Consider the following 24592-nt stretch of genomic DNA (forward strand, 5'->3'; position numbering starts at 1 on the left):
ACATTATGACCGAAAGCATTTCATCAAGTGTTTAACTGCATAACTTGAAAGAACATTTTATAAACAAGATATTAATTTACTTAAGTCAGCTGCACTAAAGGCGTGAAATTCATATCCTCTCCAATCTTTAGAATGCAGGTTTAGCCTTCAATGTTGACGTTCATGAGAGATGCAGGTACGTGTGGCTTTTATTTTTCAGGACCAGCTGATGACAATCTACAATTGGGCAATAAAAAAAATTATGCATGATAATGCATTTTGTGGCTGACATTATTACATATTAATTTGTCTGGAAGATTTAGTATCCATGGATTCCATTATTGCTTTAAAGATGAGACGGTACATTCCTTTCTCGGGATGCTCTCCAGTGCTTTTTTGCAACCAAGAATCTCTTGAATCCAAGAGATCAACCTGGAACAGAATAAGCCATAGCATCTATCTCACATTGCTTGAGTTTCTCCCCCAGAGAAAAGGAAAAAAAAGAATCATAAAAACGCTCGAAGTGCAAATAACTGAAAAGGGTAAAAGCAATAGAAACATAATCATAAGAGACAGAAGATAAGAGGTATGAAAATACCAAGAAAACATACAGAAAAAGCGTTGGCTGTTAACAGCTAGACAAACGTATTGGAAAAAATTACCCAATGGAGAACTGGAGGTAATCTCACCAAAGTACTCAGGTTTCAGGTCCTTTGAGAGGCTGTTTAAACACCCATCGCGTTCAGGTACACCAGATATCTTCAGTGATAAGAGATTTCGAACCGGCAACTAGACGAGGCAAAATGCATGTTTCTAACATTCCAGATTTCACCCCTTTGACAGTTATGGTAAACTGGGAGCAAGAGACGGTTTTGCAACTTGCAGTTCCCCGCAGGAACTTATTAAAAGACTCTTAAGAGGCCGATTCCATAAATTACGAGCATTTTGGGCTCTCTCATCCCCTATAAATTCAGCCAAATCATTTTCGAATGCGCTCCGCAGGCCTATAGGTAGGAATAGCTGCTATAGCAGTCACAACATCCATTCCTGTAGGATCAAGCATTAGTCTCTGTTGCAATTTTATTTAACTAATGATTCGAATGATTAGAAAGTTAAAAACATAACTATATGTTATATACTGAATAGAAGAGAAAGAAATCAACAAGACTAACAATGATTGATTTTTGTTTCAGTAAAAGACAATTTTGAGACTTAGATTCTAGCAGTATGCAGAGGCCATTTTCTTGCCCAACAAACAAAGGATCCCAAAGATTCAGACTGGAAATCTCCACTCTCAAATCAATTATTATACAAAGACTACTTTCTTACCCCCAAACAAAAGATTCTCTAACACCAATTTAAGATGTAAATTAGCTATAATTGTAATTATTATAATTATAATTATATTTTATTTATTTACTTTCTATCTTTTATCTTTATATTTTATATATACCACATTTTATGTTTTGTTTATCCCCTACCTTACAGTTGCTTCCTTACCGTATTCTAAAATATGTAATAAGTGACTCGAAGATAATCACTAAACTTTATATTTTATATTACTACATTTCATTGAAAATTCCACCAAATTTTATAATTTTATATATCTAATACTACAGTGATTTATGCAATCTCCGTGTACTTGCATTCTACCTTTCTTGTGTGTGAGGTAATAGTATATGCATGGCTGTATAACGGTATGGGAGCTTGAGGATTTGGACTCTTTAGAGTCCAGCAATCTAGTGTTCTTAAAATATTCTCTCGCCCAGGATTCCACCTAGAACTCAACAGAATCCACACCAAAGAATTTTAGTAAAAAGCACATAGACAACTTCCAGAATTATTTACAAGTAATCTGCTGCATATTTTCCCTTTAGGATCGTTCCATTTCACCTTCTCTTGTACAGAATTCTCCAAAAATAAAAACAGCAGCATACGCCGTCTCCAAAAACTAGAGGAATCTCTCTAGATATTCACCATGATTTGGTCAATTTCAGGTAAAAAAATTTGCCCCTACTACAATTCCATTGATTCTGATGTTCTGGCCAAAACCTGGGAGAATTGTCTAAAGTTTAAACCAAGAGAATCCATGGGATTGTTCCACTGGAATTCAACAAAACTTAGTTGAATTTCCAACATTTGCATTTTTCTGATAATTTTCCAAAACCAGCGGAAACCCACTTTTGTGGGCAGTGTTCAGCATAAACTATCTTATCCCTATAACACTATGTCATGTCACGGTACATGTCCAAGAATTTACTCTATCAAGGACTCCAAACTTACTGAGATCTTGGCAAAGCACTTTGCTGAACAGAGACAACAACAAAAGGAATTACACGCCATCATGATGCAGGATATGATGTCCTTATTTTGCAAATGTTGGATGCAGAACAACAAAATCCACAGTAGGTCCTACAGCAACAACCAACACCTTAGAACTCAACAGAATCCACACCAAAGATTTTTAGTAAAAAAACATAGGCAACTTCCAGAATTATTTACAAGTAATCTGCTGCATATTTTCCCTTTAGAATCGTTCCATTTCGCCTTCTCTTGTACAGAATTCTTCAAAAAGCAATCTCTGTAGATATTCACCATGATTTGGTCAATTTCAGGTAAAAAAATTCGCCCCTATTACAATTCCATTGATTCTGGTGTTCTGGCCAAAACCTGGGAGAATTGTCTAAAGTTTAAAGTTTAAACCAATAGAATCCACGGGATTGTTCCACTGGAATTCAACAAAACCTAGTTGAATTTCCAACATACGCATTTTTTCTGAAAATTTGCCAAAACCAGCGGAAACCCACTTTTGTGGGCAGTGTTCAGCATAAATTATCTTATCCCTATAACACTATGTCATGTCGCGGTACATGTCCAAGACTTTACTCTATCAAGGTCTCCAAACTTATTGAGATCTTGGGAAAGCACTTTGCTGAACAGAGACAGAAACAAAAGGAATTACAAGCCAAAATGATGCAGGATATGATGTCCTTATTTTGCAAATGTTGGATGCAGAACAACAGAACCCACAGTAGGTCCTACAGCAACAACCAACACCTCAGAACTCAACAGAATCCACGCCAAAGGATTTTAGTAAAAAGCACATAGGCAACTTCCAGAATTATTTACAAGTAATCTGCTGCATATTTTCCCTTTAGGATCGTTCCATTTCGCCTTCTCTTGTACAGAATTCTCCAAAACAAAAAACAGCAGCATATGCCATCTCCAAAAACTAGAGGAATCTCTGTAGATATTCACCATGATTTGGTCAATTTCAGGTAAAAAAATTCACCCCTACTACAATTCCATTGATTCTGGTGTTCTGGCCAAAACCTGGGAGAATTGTCTAAACCAATAGAATCCATGGGATTGTTCCACTGGAATTCAACCAAACTTAGTTGAATTTCCAACATTCGCATTTTTTCTGAAAAATTGCCAAAACCAGCGGAAACCCACTTTTGTGGGCAGTGTTCAGCATAAACTATCTTATCCCTATAACACTATGTCATGTCGCGGTATAAGTCCAAGACTTTACTCTATGAGTCTATCAAGGACTCCAAACTTATTGAGATCTTGGCAAAGCACTTTGCTGAACAGAGACAGCAACAAAAGGAATTACAAGCCAAAATGATGCAGGATATGATGTCTTTATTTTGCAAATGTTGGAAATTCAGTGTACGCATGAATACTCTGAGCTGCTGATTGCTCATTCCGATTAATATCTAGAATTGGTAGACTTTGGCTCATTTGCAATCAACAGTCAGTTTAAACAAGTGGGTAATGGGATTTCAACATGCCCGGTGTCTCTGCTCCTACAGCCACGATCTACCAACTCTTCTAGGTGATTGGAGTCACCTTTAGGTTATGGCCTGAGAACACTTCAGGGTGGCAAGGTGGTGCTAGGGCAAGTTGTGGCTTGCACAAGGCATTGTGGTGTCCATCAGATGTGGCTGATAAACTAACAGGGCAGTGAAGCATCCTTTCCGACAGCAGCTAGTAAACAGAGCGTTGAGGCACTCATCAGGTTGTGGCCTGATCTACAGGGTGTTGGGGCATCCTTCTTGTTGCAAGAAAATATTAGGGTCTAGTAGCATCCTACAAGTTGTAGCCTGTGAATTAGGGGGTTGACTCCTCCCTCAGTTGTAGATGAAATCTTGATGTAATCAATTTTCTTTTAACAAGGAGAAGACAAATACTAAAGAAGTGTTCGGTGGTTTTTGACCCGAAGGGGGTTTTCCACCAAAAAAATCTGTGTCCATTGTTTTATCTTTCTACATTGTTGTATCGTGTTGTCTACTGTTCATTATTGTTTATGATCATCTGAAGAAGAACAATAATAATAACTAAATATTAACTAATGCTCCGAAAAATATTAAAAAGTGCTAATTGCTAAGAAATACGTATTCACCCCGTCTCAATGTTTCCAACAATTGGTTTCAAAGCTTGGTTCCTTCAGTAACAGCTTAACCGTTGGAAGGCAGTTTTCAGAACATAGAGATGGGAAAGTCAAAGAAGCAAGCTGCAAGGATTTCAAAGGTAGGTACAGGTACAAAAAAATATGAAGAAAGTGAGTATTGTGTACCAACCCTTGATTTTGATGCAGATAATTACAGGATATGGGAATCCAGGATGGAAGTACATTTGCAGGCACATGTTGTATGGGAATCAGTTATTTCTGGAGACACATTTACCGACGAAACTAAAAGGTACAATTCAAATGCCATGAATGTAATTTTGAATGTTTTGCCAAATTTTGTGAAAACCAATGTTGCACTAATCGTTATTGGGATAATATCGGCGTGAGGAAAAAATCGGAAAAAAATTGTAATAATCGGGAAAAAATCGTTTGGTACAAAAATATTCATTTTTTTTTTTTACCCTTCCCACGATTTTTTCCCAAAAAATTGCGATTTTTTTCGAAAAAAATCGCCTATTAAAAAAAAGTCCAAGTACTACTCGCGATTTTATCTTTTTGCAGAAAAAATCGCGAAAAAACGATAATATCGCGATTTTAACAATCGCTAGTGAAAATAAAAGTTGGTCAATGTTCAACAGCTAAAGCTCTTTAGGAAAAGCATCATAATCTATATTCAACAAAGCAATCAGGTCAAGATGTTAATGAAAATTTGGATCCTTCTGATTATGATGAAGAAATTAGAGAAATGAGTAAGACTGAGTTCCAAAATCAAGTGATCAAAGTGATAAAGGAACTCAAAAGTCAAAAGTTAAAGACAAGACTTTTGGAAGCAGAATTGAAGACAACAAAAGAACTCATCAAAGAAAATGAAGAGTCTAAGAAGATGATTAGCAGTCTTAGAACTCAATTGGAAGAAGTCAAGAATACAGAGACACAAGACCTCAAGAGAGAAGTCCAACAAAAGCAACAAGAACTCGACACAGCCTTTGCAGATATTAGCAAGCTCAAACAACAAATGCAGGAAGCAGAAATTGAAAGGAAGGAATCTAATCAAAGATACATATCTGCAGTTGACCAAAAGCAAAAGGAATTGGAAACCTCTTCAGCTGAACTAAGCAAGCTCAAGATTGAAAATGAGGAGCAGAAGGAACATATACAGGTTCTCAACAAAGAAGTAGAGAAGACCACTCTTCTCAAGCTACAGGTTGAGGAGGCTGAAAAAAGAAGGGAGATCTTGAAAAGATGGTTTCAAGAAGATCTTGCTCAAAAGCAACAAGAACTTGATGCAACACTTGATGAGATCAACAAACTCAAGAGATTGCAAAAAGAACACTTACAAGATAAGACAGATGAAGAAGAAAAACCGAAGGCAATTAACGCTGATAAAGCTCCAATTGATGAAGGTACAAGCTCCACATCTTTGCAGGATGATACTAATAAGGACGCTGATCAAAGTGAAAAGCCAAAGAAGAATGTTGCAACTCCAAAAAACAAGACCAAAGCAGTCAAGAACAAAGGACAACAATGGACTACAGCACTGCCTCCAAAGAAGAATGAAAAATCTTCCAGGTATGTTCGTTTATTTAATGGTTATGTTTTTCGTGTGCTAATTATGGACATATGGCTAGGGATTGTAAAGTTGTTGACAAGTACAATTATCAAGGACCATCGCATCTGAATGAACCATTCAGGTACGCACATTTATTTAATAGTTATTGCTTTTTACGTGCTAATTATGGACATATGGCTAGCGAATGTGAAGTTTTTGATAGGTACAATGATTGTCTGCAAACCCTAGAGGCAAGTTTGCAAGATCACGAGATAGATACCAAATAGAATCTTCTATAGATGACATTGAAAAGTAGGAAGGAAAGAACAAATAGCTATGTCATAACTATGGACACATAGCTCGTTACTGCAAGTACAAGATGAAATCAACCATGAATGAAAAGCTTGACAACAAAGAATAAAAAGGTTTGGAAAAGAAAACAGATACAAGATGCACAGGTACAAGATGAGCAAGAAAGGTAGGAAGGAAAGAAGGTTTCAGCAGTTATGTTTTCAGGGTTCATAACAGGTCGTAAAGAATCAGTAGTTGCTTCGGCTAATGACTCAAGTCAAGATGCTTTGTTAGATGATACACTATTTTGAAGAATCTGGCTCATCGACTCTTAAATTTTGACGAAGGGATTCTATTTAGTAGTATGTGGCACATATCTGTTGTTGACAGATAGACAAGATAACAGCTCCAGAACAGTTGAAGGATTACAAGTTCACAAAGGAAGGTTTCTCTTCAAAGGAAGCACATACAAGACACACGTCCACAGGGATCGTCATTGACAGAATATTACAAGAAGTCGTCTCATCAGGGGGGGCACAGGGAGATAACAGGTCCACATGAAGCAAGAAAATTCTTAGGGTGAGTAACGCTTTGCCATTGATGTCAAAGAGGGAGAGAAAAGCCTAAGAAGGAGATTGAAATCTCGAGAAGGACATGAAGCATGATGTCAAGGGGAGTTGTACTCGCAGGAGGAGTATGTATGTTTCCATCAATGACAAAGCGGAAGATTGTTGGATGATGTTGTCATTGATGTCAACCCATGGAGTTGACTGGGTTTGACTTTGACTAAAAACACCAATCATTGATGTCAAAGGGTTAATGAACGCTTCTTAGTAATTGTCAGATTACATCAAGATGGCAGTTATACCATTAGATGGTTGAAAACCCAAGTCCTAGAGTTTGGGTTCCCTAGATTGAGGATGTACCCTGACCTCGTCAAGGGTTTTTGAAGTGTCAAACCATTGACTTTGTGTTCAAGATCTAAGTCTTTAGACTCTCCTCGAAGAGATGTTTCTGTCGATATGTGGTACGCCCCGTGGTTCCCTCTGGTTTGAGAGAAAATTGAGTTTAAAGTTGAAAACCCAGTTTTGTGGGCTAAAGCCCCAGGGATAGAAACATGACACCTTATTCACCAACGGTTGTCAATATATGACATGGATTCTCACCGCAATCTGAACACATATAAGTTGAATAACTTCAAGATCCAAAGGTAGTAAACCAATCATTGACTTCACACTCGAGTAGGACCATATGCACTAAGCCAATCATTGACTTCAAATTTTAGTAGAGCTTAAGGCAAAGCACGTTATAAAAATAATAATAATAATAATAAAAGTAATTGAATAAATAGTTACCCCTATGGCAAAGTAATCTTATAGTCACTAACGTTAAATATAATGGGTTTTCTACACATTTAAATATACAATGGGATTCCTAAATTCTAAAACACCTTATTCATGGTTTTAGTTTAAATAAAACTAATATTTAATTTCTCTCCAATAAATCAATCCAACGTCTATATTTTATGAATCCCCTCCTAAGCTAAGAATTAGGCTATAAAATAACACCTATCCCACCTCTCAAAACATAAACTCAACGAACTGTCATATGACATTGGCTCTGAAATTTTTGGCAACCTCAGGCTAGGACAACGAAGATTAGTTTCTTCATAGTTTGGGCTCCACCTTTCCCTCTTCATTTTGGCCTCCCTGAGGCACAGTACAACAAGTAGGGTTCTCTCTCCTTAAGCGAAATCCAAGTCGTTTTGTGACAAACTTCTTGGGCAGTGATTGAAGTGGGTGATGATGGCTCCAGGGCATTGACTATCTGAGCAGCAGTTATTACACATATGTTGGTAGCTCTCCGAGGACAGAGTTTGAAAGCACTAATTGCAGGTCACCGGGATGACCAGAGGCACCTTGGTTTGAGCCATTATTTGATGTAAGTGCCAGATGGTTGCAACGTCGTGTGCAGCCTGATGATAGCAGTGGTTGTGCATTGATCACTACTCATTCATGAGCCACGACATGTAGTGATAGCCAACAATTGTGCAGTGACTTGTAGTGACATTGATATACAGTGTGCAGTGATAGTGATTTGTAGTAAAATTGATATAAAGTGTGCAGTGACAGTGATGTGCAATTGAACAATGATAGTTTGATGTGTAGCATTGTGTAGTGATCAATTTGTGGGAAAAGTGATCAGTAGCTACAAGAATTCGACATTTATTCTACATCTTTGTCACGGTTATTCTACATTGATTCAGAGTACAGGTGATCCAGTGTGAAAATTGTGAAACTTGATCTACCGACTCTTCAGAGTCGCAGGATGGTGCTAGGTCAAGTTGTGGCTTGCACAGGGCTTTGTGGCATCCATTCAGTTGTGGTTGATAAACTAACAGGGCAGCGAAGCATTCTTTCCGACAGCAGCTAGTAAACAGTGTTGGGGCACTCATCAGGTTGTGGCTTGATCTACAGGGCATTGGGGCGTCCTTTCGGTTGCAACAAGATATTAGGGTCTAGTAGCATCCTACAGGTTGTACCCTGTGAATTAGGGGGTTGATGCCTCCCTCAATTGTAGCTGAAATCTTGATGTAATCAATTTTCTTTTAACAGGGAGAAGACAATTACTAAAGAAGCGTTCGGTGGTTTTTGACCCGGAGGGGGTTTTCCACCTAAAAATCTTTGTGTCCTCTGTTTTATCTTTTTGCATTGTTGTATGGTGTTGTCTACTGTTGATTATTGTTTATGATCATCTGAAGAAGAACAATAATAATAACTGAAGATTAACTAATGCTCTGAAAAAAAGATTAAAAAGTGTTAATTGCTAAGAAATATTGATTCACCCCCCTCTCAGTATTTCCAACACATTAAACCTAGGTCCTTCATCTCAAACTCGGAAGTAAACTCCCTCGCCATTGATAAATGAGAGGGTTTGCACCAGTCAGAAAGAGATCATTAGCATAAAGGACCAAAATAAGAGGCATGTCCTTTTCAACCTTGAAGTATAGGTTTGGATCAGCATAGCTCCTTGTAAATCCCAGCTTCATAAGATAATTGTCAATCCTTTCATACCAAGCCCTAGGGGCTTGCTTCAACCCATAGAGGGCTTTCTTCAGCTGACAAACATGTGTCCTCCTATCTTGTACTTCAAACCACTGCGGTTGTTCCAAGTAGATTTCCTCCTTAAGCGAGCCATGGAAGGAAGCATTGTTAATGTCCATTTGATGTAGGCTCAATCCTTCATTGGTAGCGAGAGTAATAATAGATCGGATAGTGGTATATTGAGCAACTGGTGCAAATGTTTCGTCATAGTCCACTCCTTCCTTTTGAGAGAAGACACAAGCAACGAACCTGACCTTATATTTTTCAGCACTCCCATCAACTCCATGTTTAATTTTGTAGAGCCATCTAGAGGTGACCACGGACTTGTCCTTGGGTCTAGGAACTACGTCCCAGACATCATTCTTCATGAGTGATTCATATTCCTCATTCATCGCATCCTTCCATACTTGGTGTTTTACAGCTTCTTCGTACATGCATGTTTCAACATGAACAATAATACTCATAGCAGCGAAATATCCTTAATACATATTCGACTTCTTACTTTCCTAAAATGTCCCTCTTGGAGCAGTATGTCTTTCAGCATCTTCGAGAGTATCTTTGAGCCATAGAGGTCTTTTCCTTGAGGTAGAGGGATCACCAAGAGGTGGATCAATAGGATCCATCGAAACATCAATATCAGGCATATGCTCATTCGTTGGAGGTTCATCTTGTTTTTCGACAACATCATCATCGTCCTTCCTGGAGATGGGGAGATCTCTGGCTTTCCCAAGGGCAGTGTCTTCATCAAAGGTAACATCATGACTTACTTCCACATCTCTTTGACCAGGTACATAGATTCTATATGCCTTTGAATTTTCACTGTAGCGACGAATATACCTTTCTTCCCAGAAGCTTCCAATTTATTTCTTTTCCTTTTAGGCACATGAAAGTATACCGAACAACCAAATATTCTAAAATGAGAAACATCAGGTTTCTTAAAAATGAAAACTTCCTCGCGTGTCTTGAAATCCAAGGCTTAATGTGGGCTACTATTTTGAACATATATCACAGTGTTGGCAGCTTCTCCATAAAAGAATTTCAGTAGACCTTAATCATAGATCATGGCATGGGTGGCTTCCATAATGGTTCGATTCTTCCTTTCAGCGATGCCATTCTCCTTAGGAGTCTATGGAACAATTGTCTCCCTCTTAATGCCAGCCTCTCTGCAAAATTCATTGAATTCATCTGATTCATATTTGGTTCCATTGTTGGTCCACAATGTCTTGATCTTCTTCCATGTTTGATTTTCCACCAATGTCTTGAAAGAACAGAACCATTTGAACACTTCATCCTTCCTCTTCAAGAAATAGATCCATGTTTTGCATGAGTATCCTCCTAATGACGTTACGGGCAAGATACCAGACAGGTCAAAATAGACCAATTGAAGAATATAGGTAATCTTGCTTTCATTAGAAGGGAATGGTCCTTTTGTATGTTTCCCAGTTGCACAACTTTGACAAACTCCTTCATGATTCATGTTAAACTCGGGCATTACTTGTGACCATCTTCCTTACCCCATGTAAGGCTTTCTAATGTAAGTGGGCAAATCTCTGGTGTCATGATTCACATTGAAGAGAAGTATGTCTCGCCAAAGCTCCCAAAGGACTTCCTCCAACTTGATAGAGACCATCAACCCTAAATCCAAGAGTAAAAGCATTTTTAGGGTTTCTATGACAAATACATACATTTCCATTAATGAATGCTACCTTGAAGCCTTTATCTTCCATCGCAAAAATAGACACCAAGTTCTTCAAATCGGGCACATACAATACTTCTTGTAGATGAATGGTTTGACCTTGATTCAAGTGAAGAGAAACAGTACCTCTCCCTTTCACGGGTAGGTGGCATTATGATCTTTAAATTAGTTTTCTTTTCAACCAAATTTGAGAGGGCCTCCATATATCTAGTCCACTGCCTTGAGACTCCACTATCAAACAATCAATGATCCAAAGTATCTAGAGGAGAGGCAGTAGATAGAGCGGAAATAAGATAAAACTCATCTTGTTCTTCTACAACATTACTTTCATTATACCTAGAATTTCTCGTCCACTTGGGAGGTCGACCATTTCCATTTCGAGCAACAAGAGCATTCCTCCTTTCTTTGTTGTTGAACATGTTGTTCCTTTGATGACCATTGCCTTTGAAATTTTTGTTGTTCTTGTTGTTCTTGTTGTCATCATCCCTTGGATAATTCTTCTTGTGAAGGCATTCTCTAGCACAGTGGCCAAACTTGTTGCAATTGTAGCACCTTCCTTTTCTTCCTTCTTTGAATCTTTTCTTAGATCCTTGACCCTGTCTTCGTGGACCAACATTATTCTTCCTTTTTGCATGAGCGGAGAAGGCAATAAGTTCATTTCCATTGGAGGGCTTATCTCTCTCCATCTTCCTTGTTTCCTTTTGAGTGCATCTAGCCAATAACTCATTGAAACCAGGTATCCTGTCATTGTTGAGAATGGTGGTGGTAAATATATCCCATGGTTTTAAAAGACCTCCAAGTGCAATGAGAGTGAGCTCCCTGCCATCAATAGCTTCTCCAATAAATAGTAGGTCATTCTTGATTTGCGTTATTCTCGTGAAGTAGGATTGGATAGACTCCCCTTTATCCATCTTCATGCCCTTCAACTTGTTTTTGAGAAAGAGGATTTCATTTACATTGTTCACTTTGAACATCCCAACCAGCTTATCATATATTCCTTTAAAAGTTACCAAATCAGAAATATAGGAAACCAAATGCTTTTGAATGGAGTCAATCAAAATTTTCTTTGCTTTGACCTCACCTTTTCTATACTTCGTCTTAACAGCAGTGGGTGCATTTGAAGGAGACTCCACCACTTTCCCTGCACATAGTTCAATATTTCATGCTCCTCCAAATTCAGGTCCAAAGTCATCTTCCATGCATGATAGTCAGATTTGTCATTGAGTTTGTCCTCAGTCTTGAAGTAAGATGTAGAGGCCATGGACTTGTCCAATAATCTTTATCCAACAGATCCCTTTGTGATTGCTTTTCTCTCGTGCTTGGGCTTTGTCTTCACCTTAGCTTTGCTACCATGTTAATTTTAGATAACAATGGCATGTTCTATGCTTGCAACGATTACTCCAATGTCCTTTTATTAGCCCAATGATAATTTCCACTTAGTTTCCAATAGAAATCACATAAACAATTAATCACATTGACAGTAACTACAAATAGAACATAAACAATAAAATGCAGAAGGCAAGCCAAGACAAGAGAACACCAGTGTTTGGCTCAAGCCAGGGAAAAACCCCAAGATGGGGAAACCCTTGATCAATTCTTCTTATTATAAATATCAAATGCCCAACAGAGAGAGAGTATAATAATACAAATTCAAACTCAAAGTATCAACAATTTTGCACCTTCAGCCTGTTCTGTACCGAGTTTGGTACTACAATTCTGCACCCAGTTCAGTACCACAGTTCTACACCCAGTTCGGTACCACAGTTTTGCACCCAGTTCGGTACCACAGTTCTGCACCCAGTTCGGTACCACAGTTCTGCACCCAGATCGGTACTTTCGATTCTGCACCCAGCTCGGTATATTCAGTTCTGCACCCAGATCAGTACCACAGTTTTGTACCCATATCGGTACTTTTGGTTCTACACCCAGTTCGGTAGTTTTGGCTCTGAACTCAGATCAGTACCACAATTCTGCACCCAGATCAAGACTTTCAGTTCTACCGCAGTTCAGTACTTTCGATTATGCACCCTGTTTAGTACTTTTTGTTCTACACAGAGATTGGTACTTTCAACTCTGCACCCAAATCGATACTTTTAGTTCTGAACTTTAGATATATCAAGAAGAGAGGGAGATAGAAGTGTTTTGAGTGATGATGATGCCAAATGAGGGTGGAGGACTCGTTTATTTATACAAGTCATTGAGGGTCAAAAGACATGTCCATTGGGCTTCATGAGCCTACATGATGATGTGGCCGACCTTGACAATTTGCACATATGTGTGAGCTTCACTTCCAAAACATATTTCCCCTTGTCCAAATTTAGTGATCTTTAGGTTGACTTTGGTCCTCTTGAAAAGAAGAATTCAATGCAATACTTATCTCCATCAAATGAGTTGTCCAAAGTGGAAGGTGGCCCTAGTTTCCAATTTTAACAAAAGTCTAGGAGAAAAATCAAGGAACTTAGGATTTGAAAACCCTAGAGATTCTTCCTCTCTAAGATTCCATGGAATCCCTAAATTGTCAAAATCATAATCCTGCTCTTGTACTTGTATATTTTGCTTGGAGGTACTTGTCAGTGAATATTACAGGTACATAATGAAGGAAGCAAAATGAGAAGGATAGCTAAGCAAAGCAGTTAATAATGAGCATGATGCTAACAAGTTCATAAATAATGACAACTTCAAGGAAAATACTAAAGCTTGGTAATCAAGCTCGATCCATGGACACTTTGAATAAATGAATGAATATAAGAATACTTCAATGATATCTAGATCAATACAAAATCCACACGAAGCCATTGTTGTTCACGAAAGATAAGTATTCCATTTCTTTTCTTTCATTACATTATTTTTATTATCACTTGATTATAATGTTTTCTTTTATGATCTCCCTAGAAGAGGATTGTAGGTATATTTCAAAGACTATTCGTCAAATATAAAGTCAAGAGGTTGAAGCTAGACTCAGAGGGAGCCTAGAAGAGAGAAAGAATTTTTGAAGACGAAACCTTGATTCAGAGGGAGCCTCGTATTAAAACTTGAAAATCAAAGCACCTCCCCTATCTTGAAAAGTAAGTAAAAACAAAAGAGGTATGATCAATTAATGCATTATCATTGCTTATGAACTATGTTAGGATCTTTACAATTTCCTTGCATTCAAAAGACAATAAAAATGATAGGGAATGAAGATGGCATATTTTACATGATACGAAGCTAGGGTTTTACATTGTCAAAGAGTTTTCGTATCTAGGGTTAGAAATTCCTTGTCGGAACTTGAATTAGAAAAATCCCAGAATAAGTAAAATCTGAACCCTGACTATTTGTTCCCTCTTATAAAACCATATCTCTTGATTTCTTAGGGATTATAGATAGAATCTAGGGTATATGGTCAAATACTAGCAAGGATTGAATTGAGTAAAAATCCCTAGTACTGATATTTCCGCTGAAAACCCTATAAGGTTAGGTCATAGAATATCTAGGGTTTGTAACTAAAACCCTAGTAGTATCCTTTGAAAACCCTAGACTGACAAAATTAACGTCATTCTCTCATACATATTTTTTTGCTTAATTGTACTTGATGATATAAAAAATAAAAATAAAAAATATTTGCAGGTACATGATTGTATGAAAAAGATGTAAGAAACAAGACAAATGTAAATCTCGTGCTTAAGAAAGACTTCATGATGGGCATAATGAAAAGAGGGAGTTGTTATGATAATATTAAAGATTCCACATTGATGATTGAAGATGGAGTTGTACCTCATTGTTACTTGAAGATGGAACTTGCAAAGAAAATAATGACCTCAAAAAGAAGTTTGATGAGTTTGTGTACCTTAGGCTGAATAACCCATATGATGGTACTCAGGGATGGTATCTTGGCAGATAGCCTAGATGGTACCTAGATGAACCCTGTTAGGGTTGGTATCTTGGCAGGTAGCCTAGATGACACGTGGACCCTTGTTGAGTTGGTGTCTTGGCAGGTAGCCTAGATGATACCTAGAACCCTGTTTGGGTTGGTGTCTTGGCAGGTAGCCTAGATGACACCTGGTGTCTTGGCAGATAGCCTAGATGACACAATGATCCCTGTTGGGATGGTATCGATGGTACCTGGGGAATTCAGGAGGCCTTTGTTAGCCCGAGGCTAGGTGGGTTGATACCTTGGTATTTAGCCTAGATGGTATCTAGATCTCTAACATTGGACATGTTGCTTGTCGTACTCTTCTTATAAGAACTTTTCAAAATGAACATTGTCCTTGTACTGGCTAAACAATTATGAATACCTCCCTAGTTAAGAGGGAGTGTTGGAAAATGTAACTAGGATCAGTCTTCATAATTATTGTTTGATATAATGTAATTCTTATATTTGTCAAAAGAAAAAGAAGAAATAAAATGTAAAAGAAAAATAATTTTGTAAATCATGGGTTTCATGCTTATGTCTTTGGTTACTAGGTTGAGCATCCATTGTATGCTCTTGGGGTTTCCATGAGTCAAAGTGTCATTATCATTATGTAAAAGACCCATTTGGGAACTTGTAACAAAGAAAGAAAAATTATTTTTGTATTAGGAAGTGTCTAAGTCAGCTCCCAAGAACAAGTTGGCCAGCGAGTGGATGTTGGCCAAGAGAGGGCTTATGGACCCACGTGGAAGGTTATTTATAGAGTAAACCTTGTCCTCCTTAGTGAGATACACCTACACATACTTGAAGATATAGGTCTATGGTAAAAGAAGCATGTGAAGGTTGCTAAGAAGGCTAGAAGAGCCATGTGAAAGTGCAATCAGCCCTACAAGTCTTTTTTGAAATCTGAGATATGCAAAAAATTTGAGGTTTCTCACAGATTGGAAGTTGCAAAAGATGAAAGTTGCTTTAGTAATGAAGACTTAATTGGTTGGTTGGCTGACTTGTTTCTTGGTGAGAGCTAGAGGTCTTGTTTGGTCTTGGAAGTCTCCTTTTGAAGTTGATAAGAAGAGAAGTTTTGATGGGTTTTCCCCTTGGAGGGGTTTTTCCCTAGCACGGAGCCTATATCCTGTGTTCATGTGATCTTGACTGTGTTTGGCATTTATTTGATGATAAGAACATAAACATAATCAATATAAGAAGAATCTAAACCACAAGTAAATGTCAAAGAAGGAAAATGATAAGTTAAATATGTTGCCTTAACCATTTTCCAACACTTCCAATTCTCCCATCTGCTAATAAAGCTTAGATAGTTCTTGATTTGACCTGCAAACTTTATTAGAAGACTATGAAAGAACAAAAAGCAAAATGCATAGACAAAATAGCAACAGTGGTAATTAAAGAAAGGAGATGCAGAGTACTTATCTTTATGAGGAAGGTCACCTCCCTCTTAAACTTGGGCCCTTTTAACCAACCTTGTCCTCACATTAGCGTGATGTTATTTGTATCATCTTCAAGAGTTAGATCTTCTTCTTAGAGCGGAAATGATTAGTTAGGGTTTTGTTTCTAGGGTTTTCTAATTCAAACCTTTGCTAGGGTTTACAAACCCTAGACACTTTAAAGTCTTCAAGACCTGCCATTTAAGAATTGCAAATCCTAAAAGCATACTAATGAGTTAGTTGCAAAAACCCTAGAGATGTTATTGACAAGCCTTTTATATGTGAGATGGAATTCACTTCATTCCTTGAGTTCTGAAACCTAGTCTTTATATGCAAGGAATGACTTTGAATGCTAACATATCAACGGTCTCTAATAAATCTACAGACCCCTTTTACAATACTAAATTTCAAGAGAGCACTAGGTCATTAGCTTAGCATTATAGTTGTCATTTTGCAAAAATTATATGTACCTTTATTTTAACCGTACCTGTGTATCCTCACAGTCTATCTATCACAGGGATCTTGTCCAGAGATCATTTGACTTTATATCATCTTCCTTCAACATAGGTGCCTCAAACCATACGATCCATAGAGATTTCTTTCTTTAAGGTGCTTTAAAGAGATATGTTCATAACATACTTGGACTTATCATCATGGTAGCTTAAGTCAATTCTTTGATTTGGTCCATAAGAATTATTTTCAATTTGTCCATAAGAAATTCTTAGTTCCAGAACTTTGCTTGGATTCCTCAAAGAAAATATCTTTAGAGATTTGTCCTTCTATATTTCGACCTTTATTCCTTATGTATTTTGCAGAGATGGATAACTCGATGCTATTTGAATTTGTTTAGCCTTCAGAGATTAAGATTCAACAGCCTCCATATAATGGATACAATGGTCCTAGCTTTTTAGATCCTTTTTGCACACCGAACTTAGTCCTAATTAGGGCTTCTTCAATAGTGCTCTTGCCTTCACCATAGTTTTGATACCATGTTGAGAAACCAAGCATAGGGTAGATAAGGCTTGATTCCTCTTACATGATAATTACTTGTGAATGTTTAATGTCTTTTTATTACTTCTTGAGTGTTCTTCATCAAGCAATTATACAGATGTTTAGTCTTTCGAGAAAAGCAAAGAGACAAGAGAAAAAAATTAGGCTCCAAGCCAAGGGAAAACCCAGCAATCCTCCTCTTATCGAATTAGATCAAAATGAGATATCCAAGACCAAGACTGCCACCAAAAATTCCAAGTCAAACCCTCCTCCAAGTCACCTCCAATGTCAAAGTCAACGATGGTCAAACTGTCCCAAATCTGGTCAACTCCTAAAATTTCGGGCTTGCAGTAGCAAAGAAAAATCCAGCCTTCAAGTCTCAAATTTGGTCAAAGAAAATTATCTCTTATTTGACTTCATTTCTCTCTCCTTTGACTTCTGCTTCTTGTCGTCCTTCACATGGTTCATATGTACTTCTTGTGTGTGAATGAATGATCTCCAAGAGGGTCGAACTTGCTTCTTATATATAGTTGTCCAGGAGGTCGAACAGGTGTCTCTTGAAGGCCCAGGCTGACTTGTTCCAAGGAGGGTCAACTTGACATTTTGTGGACTTATTGACTCAACATAAAATTCAAAATTCTTTTCTTACAAATGTCCAAATGGGACATGACTCAAGTACTTTTTCTTTTACTCATAATAATTTATTTTTACTCTTTTTGACTCTATAATCATGAAGAACATGCTTTGACCAAAAAAATATAATAATGAATATCATTAATACATCAATGATAGTTTTACATTACATTACGAAGACCAACACTAGTTACAACTTCAACAGTGATACCTTTAGGCTCAACAATGTCTTTAATCTACCCCAACATGCTATCTATCTGCTCATACACCTCCCCAGTGATTGGCTTATCTAAATCTGCAAGCTTGATCATGTAATAAATTGGTTTCGTGAATTGCAAAACATAGTTAATATGTGATCAAAAGTAACTGCCAAGAACAATGTTCTTGACTATATTAGCACCATCTCTATCAATGCGCATCTCATCCCATGAATCACATGTCACCACAGCTGTTAAAGCGTGTCTCACCTTCACTAGCAGCCTAAAGGTGAGGTAATAACTTGCAAATTTAGTTTTTGAAAGTTTAAGCAACTGCAACTTGGCGTAAGTGCCAGAAAAGTAGTTTACCCCTGCACGCCCTGTGACATATATAATGAGTTGCTTCCCTTTCTTGTAAAGTTGATTAATCCATCCACATTCTTTATGCTTCACAATATCATGCATCAAAAGGTTCAATGTGTGCACCATGCACTTGAACCAAAAGATGTATGGATGAGTACACTCAATGATTTTTCCTACTCCCTTACAATTTGTTGCATTATCAGTGATCATTTGAACCACATTATTAGGACCAAAATCTCTAATTGTTTTCAATAAGAAATCTGCAATGTTTTGAGAGAATGCAATGATGGAGGAGTCATGACTTGAAAGAAGCACTACACCACCAACAGAAACACCAAGAACATTGACCCAATGTTGGTTTCTAACATTTTTCCAACCATCTAATATAATGGATACCCCACATTCCACCCACTCATTTATAAAATGTGTCAAAGCTCTTTGAACCTTTGTTTTTTCTCTTTTTAATAACACAGTTATAGATTTCTCATAGTTTAGGCTCTTGTATCCTTTTGGGGCTTCATTGATGACCTTAACCAAATCATGGTAGTAGGGAGAGCGAAGCACATTGAATGGTATACCAGCAAGCACAAAGAAACAAGACCACTTTTCCATCCACATCATCCCTCCCACCAACATTCAGGAAATCTACTATTGTTCTTCTAGATGCAGAGGTTGTATAAGTACCGTGAGGAGATGAGCCACCAAATCTAGAGGGTTCCACTTGATTTAGACTAAATTTTTTGTTTCTTGATTTTCTTTTGTGAAACCTCCTCTATTTGGATGTATTTTCTCCTTTGTTTAACTAAAACATTAGGGCAAACTGATATCCCTATGCGACCCTTTTTGTCATCACTATCAAGCACCCCACAAAGATGCCCCCTCACAAAAGTATATGAACCACTATGAGGTTTTCCTCCATGACAATCATGAGGGCACAAAAACTTGTAGCTTTCACCACCTCTTCCCCTCTCAAGTTTTGTCACATAATTCCACAAAGGTGTCATTGCAGTTTTTCCCCTTTCATTCCATTGCCTTCTTCATCCCTTTCCTCTTCAAACCTTCCTCCTCATCATACATTGGGTCACTCATAATGCGACCACTATCCTCTTCTTCTTCCCTTCTATGCCTATTGTTGGACATTGGATAAACCAGCATTATTTGTGTTTTGGGACATGGACTAACCGCTTCTCATGGATCCTTATCTCTGGCAATGCCATCGTTGACTAATACTTGTGGGTTTTGGTCTAACAGCGGTCATGATTCAAAACAAGTGGTATCAGAGCATAGGTCACGAGTTCGACACACACTCAACTCACACTGGGGGGAGATTGTTGGACATTGGATAAACCAGCGTTCCTCATGAGTTTCGCGACATGGACTAACCGCCTCTCGTGGATCCTTATCTCTGGCGATGCGATCATTGACTAATACCTGTGGATCCCCACCAACATCGTGAAAACCAAAAGTGGAATGATACAACTAATCCAAAAGAACACCATTTTAGAATATAGATGGACAGCTTGCAACAAAATGAGCAAGAAGAAAGAATGGGAAAGAGTAGGAGAGGGAGGAGAAAAAATACAAACAAGAATGACAAGAAAATGAGGGAGTATGGGGCTTGCACTTACCTCTTTAGCTCTCGTAGATGTCAACCCTTCTTTACTCCTCCAAGCTCCTCCTCCTTCACTCCTCCAAGCTCTCCTCAAACCTCTCACAAATCAGATCTCAAAAGCTAGCTATCTCCTCTCTTCTCCAAGCTCTCCAAAGATGCAAGAATGAAGAAAAGAGGGGGGAAATGCCTTTTTAACCTCGTCCTTTCCAACAGTATATCATGTGTTGAAAAATACACCTCGAATGAAAAGTTATGGCTTCTTGAAAATCATCAACAATAAAGTACCCATATATGGGGCAAAACCCTAGTCACCAAACTTATTAAAAAGTGTGCATAGTCATGATTTTATGGAACCATGTCATGGTCTTATGGAACCACATCATGACCTTATGAAATCGCCATATGATTGTGATCTTAGGGAACCACCAGATGTCAGGCCAGATTATGGTATTATGGAACCACCGCATGAGATGCGAGCATGGTCATAATCCTATTAAAAGATGTGCATGGTCATGTAACCACCACATGGCACGAGCTTTAACATAACAAATCTGTCAACCCTCGGTCGGCTCTCATGGCACAAGCTTTAACACTACAAATCCGTCAAACCTTGGTCGGCTCTCATGAACTATTTGTCCACATGACCAGCGATATACACAAGAATTCAAAACTTCAAATGATCATGAATCAAAAGCAAAGATACGAGTTATTTCGAGAATGCGTGATTGTGGAGTTTTGAGATTGAGATTGATTCATTTCTTCTAGTTTGAGGATCGTTGTTCTGGCCCGGCTTGAGATTCATTTACAAAGACAATAATGGAATTCTAGGTTGTTGCAGTGATTTATCCTGCGCTGAATCTCAATGACCGTATAGACCAAGAGCCCAAGAGCTCACAGAGATCATATAGATCGAGAGCCCGATAGCTAAATCAAGTCACAGTGAACATATAGATCGAGAGCTCGAGGGCTCAGCTCGAGGAGCACAACGATTATTTAGACCGAGAGCCCGAGAGCTCAACTCAAGAGCACAATGATTGTATAATATTGAGAACCCGAGAGCTTAGCTCGAGAGCGTAGTGATAGTATAAACCAAGAGTCTGTGAGCTCAACTGAGAACACAGTGACTAGATAGACGAAGAGCCCGAGAACTCAGCCGAGAACACAGTGATGGTATAGACTAAAAGCACAGTGAAGCCACGGAGAGTCTGAAAGCTTAGCTAAAGAACACAGTGATCATATAAGCACAATGGAGCCACGGGGAGTCCAAAAGCTCAATCGAAGAACACATTGATCATATAAGCACAGTGAAGTCATGGAAAGCGCGAGAGCTTAGCCAAGAACACAGTGATCATATAGATTGGGAGCACAGTGGAGTCACAAAGAGCCAGAGAACTAAGAGCTCAGCCTGAGAGCACAATAATCGTATAGCCTGAGAACACATCCTAAGTTACCATGGTCATGTTGATTCGATACTGGTCACGTTGATACATGAGTGGGTACATTGGTTTTGGTCGAATACATGATTAGTTGCATCGATTTGAAATATGTGATGTAACAAGGATTGTCCATCGTGGATGACAACGTCTTCAACCTGCGTTGGACTAACCGTATCATAATACAAACGAGCGAGCATGTTATATCATGTAACATCAGTCAGCGGAATCGGTAAGGCGCTTCAGTGATATGTCCTTGGTCCCGAGTTCAAGTCACACTGCTTGGTAGGTCAGGAAAGAGTTTTTATATATGTGGTCCATTTTGTTGAACATTTAGTAGACTGTCGGTGGCCAACGCCAGAATCCGGCATGCTGTTGAAGACCGCTCGAAAAGAACCTGTTTGTAGAATATTTAATTTTTTGTATAGCTGTATTTGGTTATTTTGGATTTTTGGACTCAATATTAGTCCAAATTTGATTTCGAAAGAAGTTGGACAATCAAGAATTAGAGAGGAATGTAACCAAATTTGTGATGTTCTTTTGACACAATTTTGATGGATAGATTCCCTTGAATATGTTTTTGAGGGTCTATGAGCAGTGTCCAGTGTTTTCTAATACATGATGAATATAAGTTCCAAGAAGGAATTTGAGTGACCAGATTGTTGAGCTAGTTGGAGCAGAGTATGAGTAGCAACAATATTTGCAGATCACAATGACAGTGGCAATATTTGCGGTAACAACGATCGCAACAACAACATTGTTTACAGTGGCAACGTTTGTAGGTTGACAATTATTGTGAAAACACTGTATGTGCAAGTTGAGATGATGGTACAGGTTGTGATGATGACAGCAGATTGCAAATTATGACCTAACTTATAATTCACTGATATATGATGACAATGGATCCAATTTGAAAATTAGATGAAATAGAGGTCCATAAGGAAGTTGAAGAAGGAGGTGGGTTCTTCCACTTAGGTTGGAGCATCCATTGAGTCGGAGCCTAAAGCAGGTTGGAGCCTACTCATTCTCGAGGTTTGGGCCTAAATTAGGTTGTAGCTTACAATGAGCAGTGGCTTTCATCTTTCGAGGTTGATGCCTCAATCGGGTTGCAGCCTACCACAAGTGGCAACTTGCATTTCTTAGGGGTAGTTGCATCCAACAGGTCAAAGCCTACAAATTGATGTAAATGGATTGAAGATAAAGAAGAAGAAGATTGGTGGTTTTCTCCTGTATGGGTTTCCACCTAAAAAACTTGTGTCTCGTTGTGATGTGATGGTTTCTTAATTTGTTGATGCCTTCTTGATATATTGCTTATATGATGATACATTGCTCTAGTTGATGATATAATGTTTATGATTCATTTCTCTATGGATATATGATTAAAATTGATTGTGAAATTGTAAAATTGACCTCACACTAATTCACCCCCCCCTTCTCTCAGTGTGACCTTTGGGCCAACGAGTGGTATCACAATGGATTGCCTTCAAAACAACTAACTACTGGAAGGTTGAAGATCAAGGAGAAATGGCCACAACCAAAGCAGTGGGGAAGGCCCCTATGTTTGATGGAACCAATTATGCATTTTGGAAGATAAGGATGGAGACATATCTCATCTCCTTGGGAGCAGAAGTTTGGGCAATTGTAAACATCGAATATAAAGTTTTGAATGCCATCCCAACAAATGCAACAGAGAAGGTAGTTTACACATATAATGCACAAGCTAAGCATGCTATCTTAAGTGGCTTGGCAGAGTCAAAATTCATCAAAGTAATGCAGTGCAAGTCAGCTCATGAGGTATGGAATAAACTCCAAACTTATTATGAAGGGGATAAGAATAAGAAATAAAATAGGGAACAACTTGAAAGCTTGAAGATGGAAGAAGATGAGGACATTGCCTCATATTTCTTTCGAGTAGACAATATAGTCAACTCCATTGTAGGTCTCGGTGAAGAAGTCTCAAATAGCTATGTTGTTCAAAAAGTATTGAGATCACTTCCATCAAGATTCAATCCTAAAGTATCATCCCTTGAGGAACTAGCAGAAGTAGACAAGATGTTCGTGGATCAACTTCATGGAACTCTCTCCACATATGAGTCAAGAATCAAGGAAGACAAATCAGGAGTCAAAGAAGCAGCTTTCAAGGCAATAAAAGAAGAGCAAAAGGAAAAGGATCAAGAAGACTCTAATTTCGATGAAGAAGAAGCCTTGTTTGTTTGAAAACTCAAGACACGAACCGATAAATTTAAAGATAAGTTTCCTTTCAAATGTTTTGAATGTGGAAGAATTGGTCATTATGCATCTAAAATGTCCTTATTCCAAGATGAATGATAGTGATGATGAATCAAGAATCAAACCCAAGAAAAGAATTTTTACTCAAAGGAACAAAGTGATAGTGAAAACAATAAAAGTGTAATTAAAGAATGAAGGAGTGAAATATTGTTCATTGCTAAGGCTGAAGAACCTGAAGTAGAAGTTGATTATAAGGGACAACTTAAAAGTGCATTGACTAAAATAAGGAGCCTCAGAAAGAAAGAAAGTCAATTGATGCAACATCTTCAAGATTGAAGTTTAAATGAAGACACCATTTTCTGAAAGTTGAACTACAAGAAACAAAAAGGATAAAGGAGTTTTTGTCTAAATAGCCAACTGAGAAAGAACAAATATGTGAGAGACTAGAAGAGGAAGTTGTCCTCTTAAGAGAAGAATTGGAGCAGCTTAATTCGAAGTTCAACAAAGGGACTAAATCCCTAGATCATATTCTCAACATGCAAAGGCCCTCGCTTATTAAGACAAGTCTTGGCTATCAAGAATGTGAGCCATCCAAGAATAATGGTCCCCCAAATTCATAAAATGAAGGTCATTCCAAGAAGATTCATCAGGCATTTATAGCATCCAGTAGTAGCTCATTTGAAAATCCAAAGCAAACAGTACACCAAGCCAAGCATGTTCACTTCAATGACATTCAAGACAATTCTAGAAAGGAGTATAATACAAGTAATT

General features: G+C 38.1%; 1 protein-coding gene across 1 annotated transcript in view; it reads right to left on the bottom strand.

Moving 5' to 3' along the window:
* Nucleotides 1–344: 344 nt before the first annotated feature.
* The window catches only part of LOC149145550 (Cyclophilin-like peptidyl-prolyl cis-trans isomerase family protein), a 35541-nt gene continuing 11293 nt past the window's right edge, over nucleotides 345–24592 (bottom strand). The window contains 2 exon segments of the mRNA XM_089447580.1: nucleotides 345–964; nucleotides 966–1026. Coding sequence (XP_089303706.1) covers nucleotides 823–964; nucleotides 966–1026 — 203 coding nt within the window. The 3' untranslated portion in view covers nucleotides 345–822.

The sequence above is a fragment of the Pinus tabuliformis genome, chromosome X, assembly GCF_031772625.1.
Source record: "Pinus tabuliformis cultivar Carrire ecotype Pingquan chromosome X, CPIR1, whole genome shotgun sequence".
NCBI lineage: Eukaryota > Viridiplantae > Streptophyta > Pinopsida > Pinales > Pinaceae > Pinus > Pinus tabuliformis.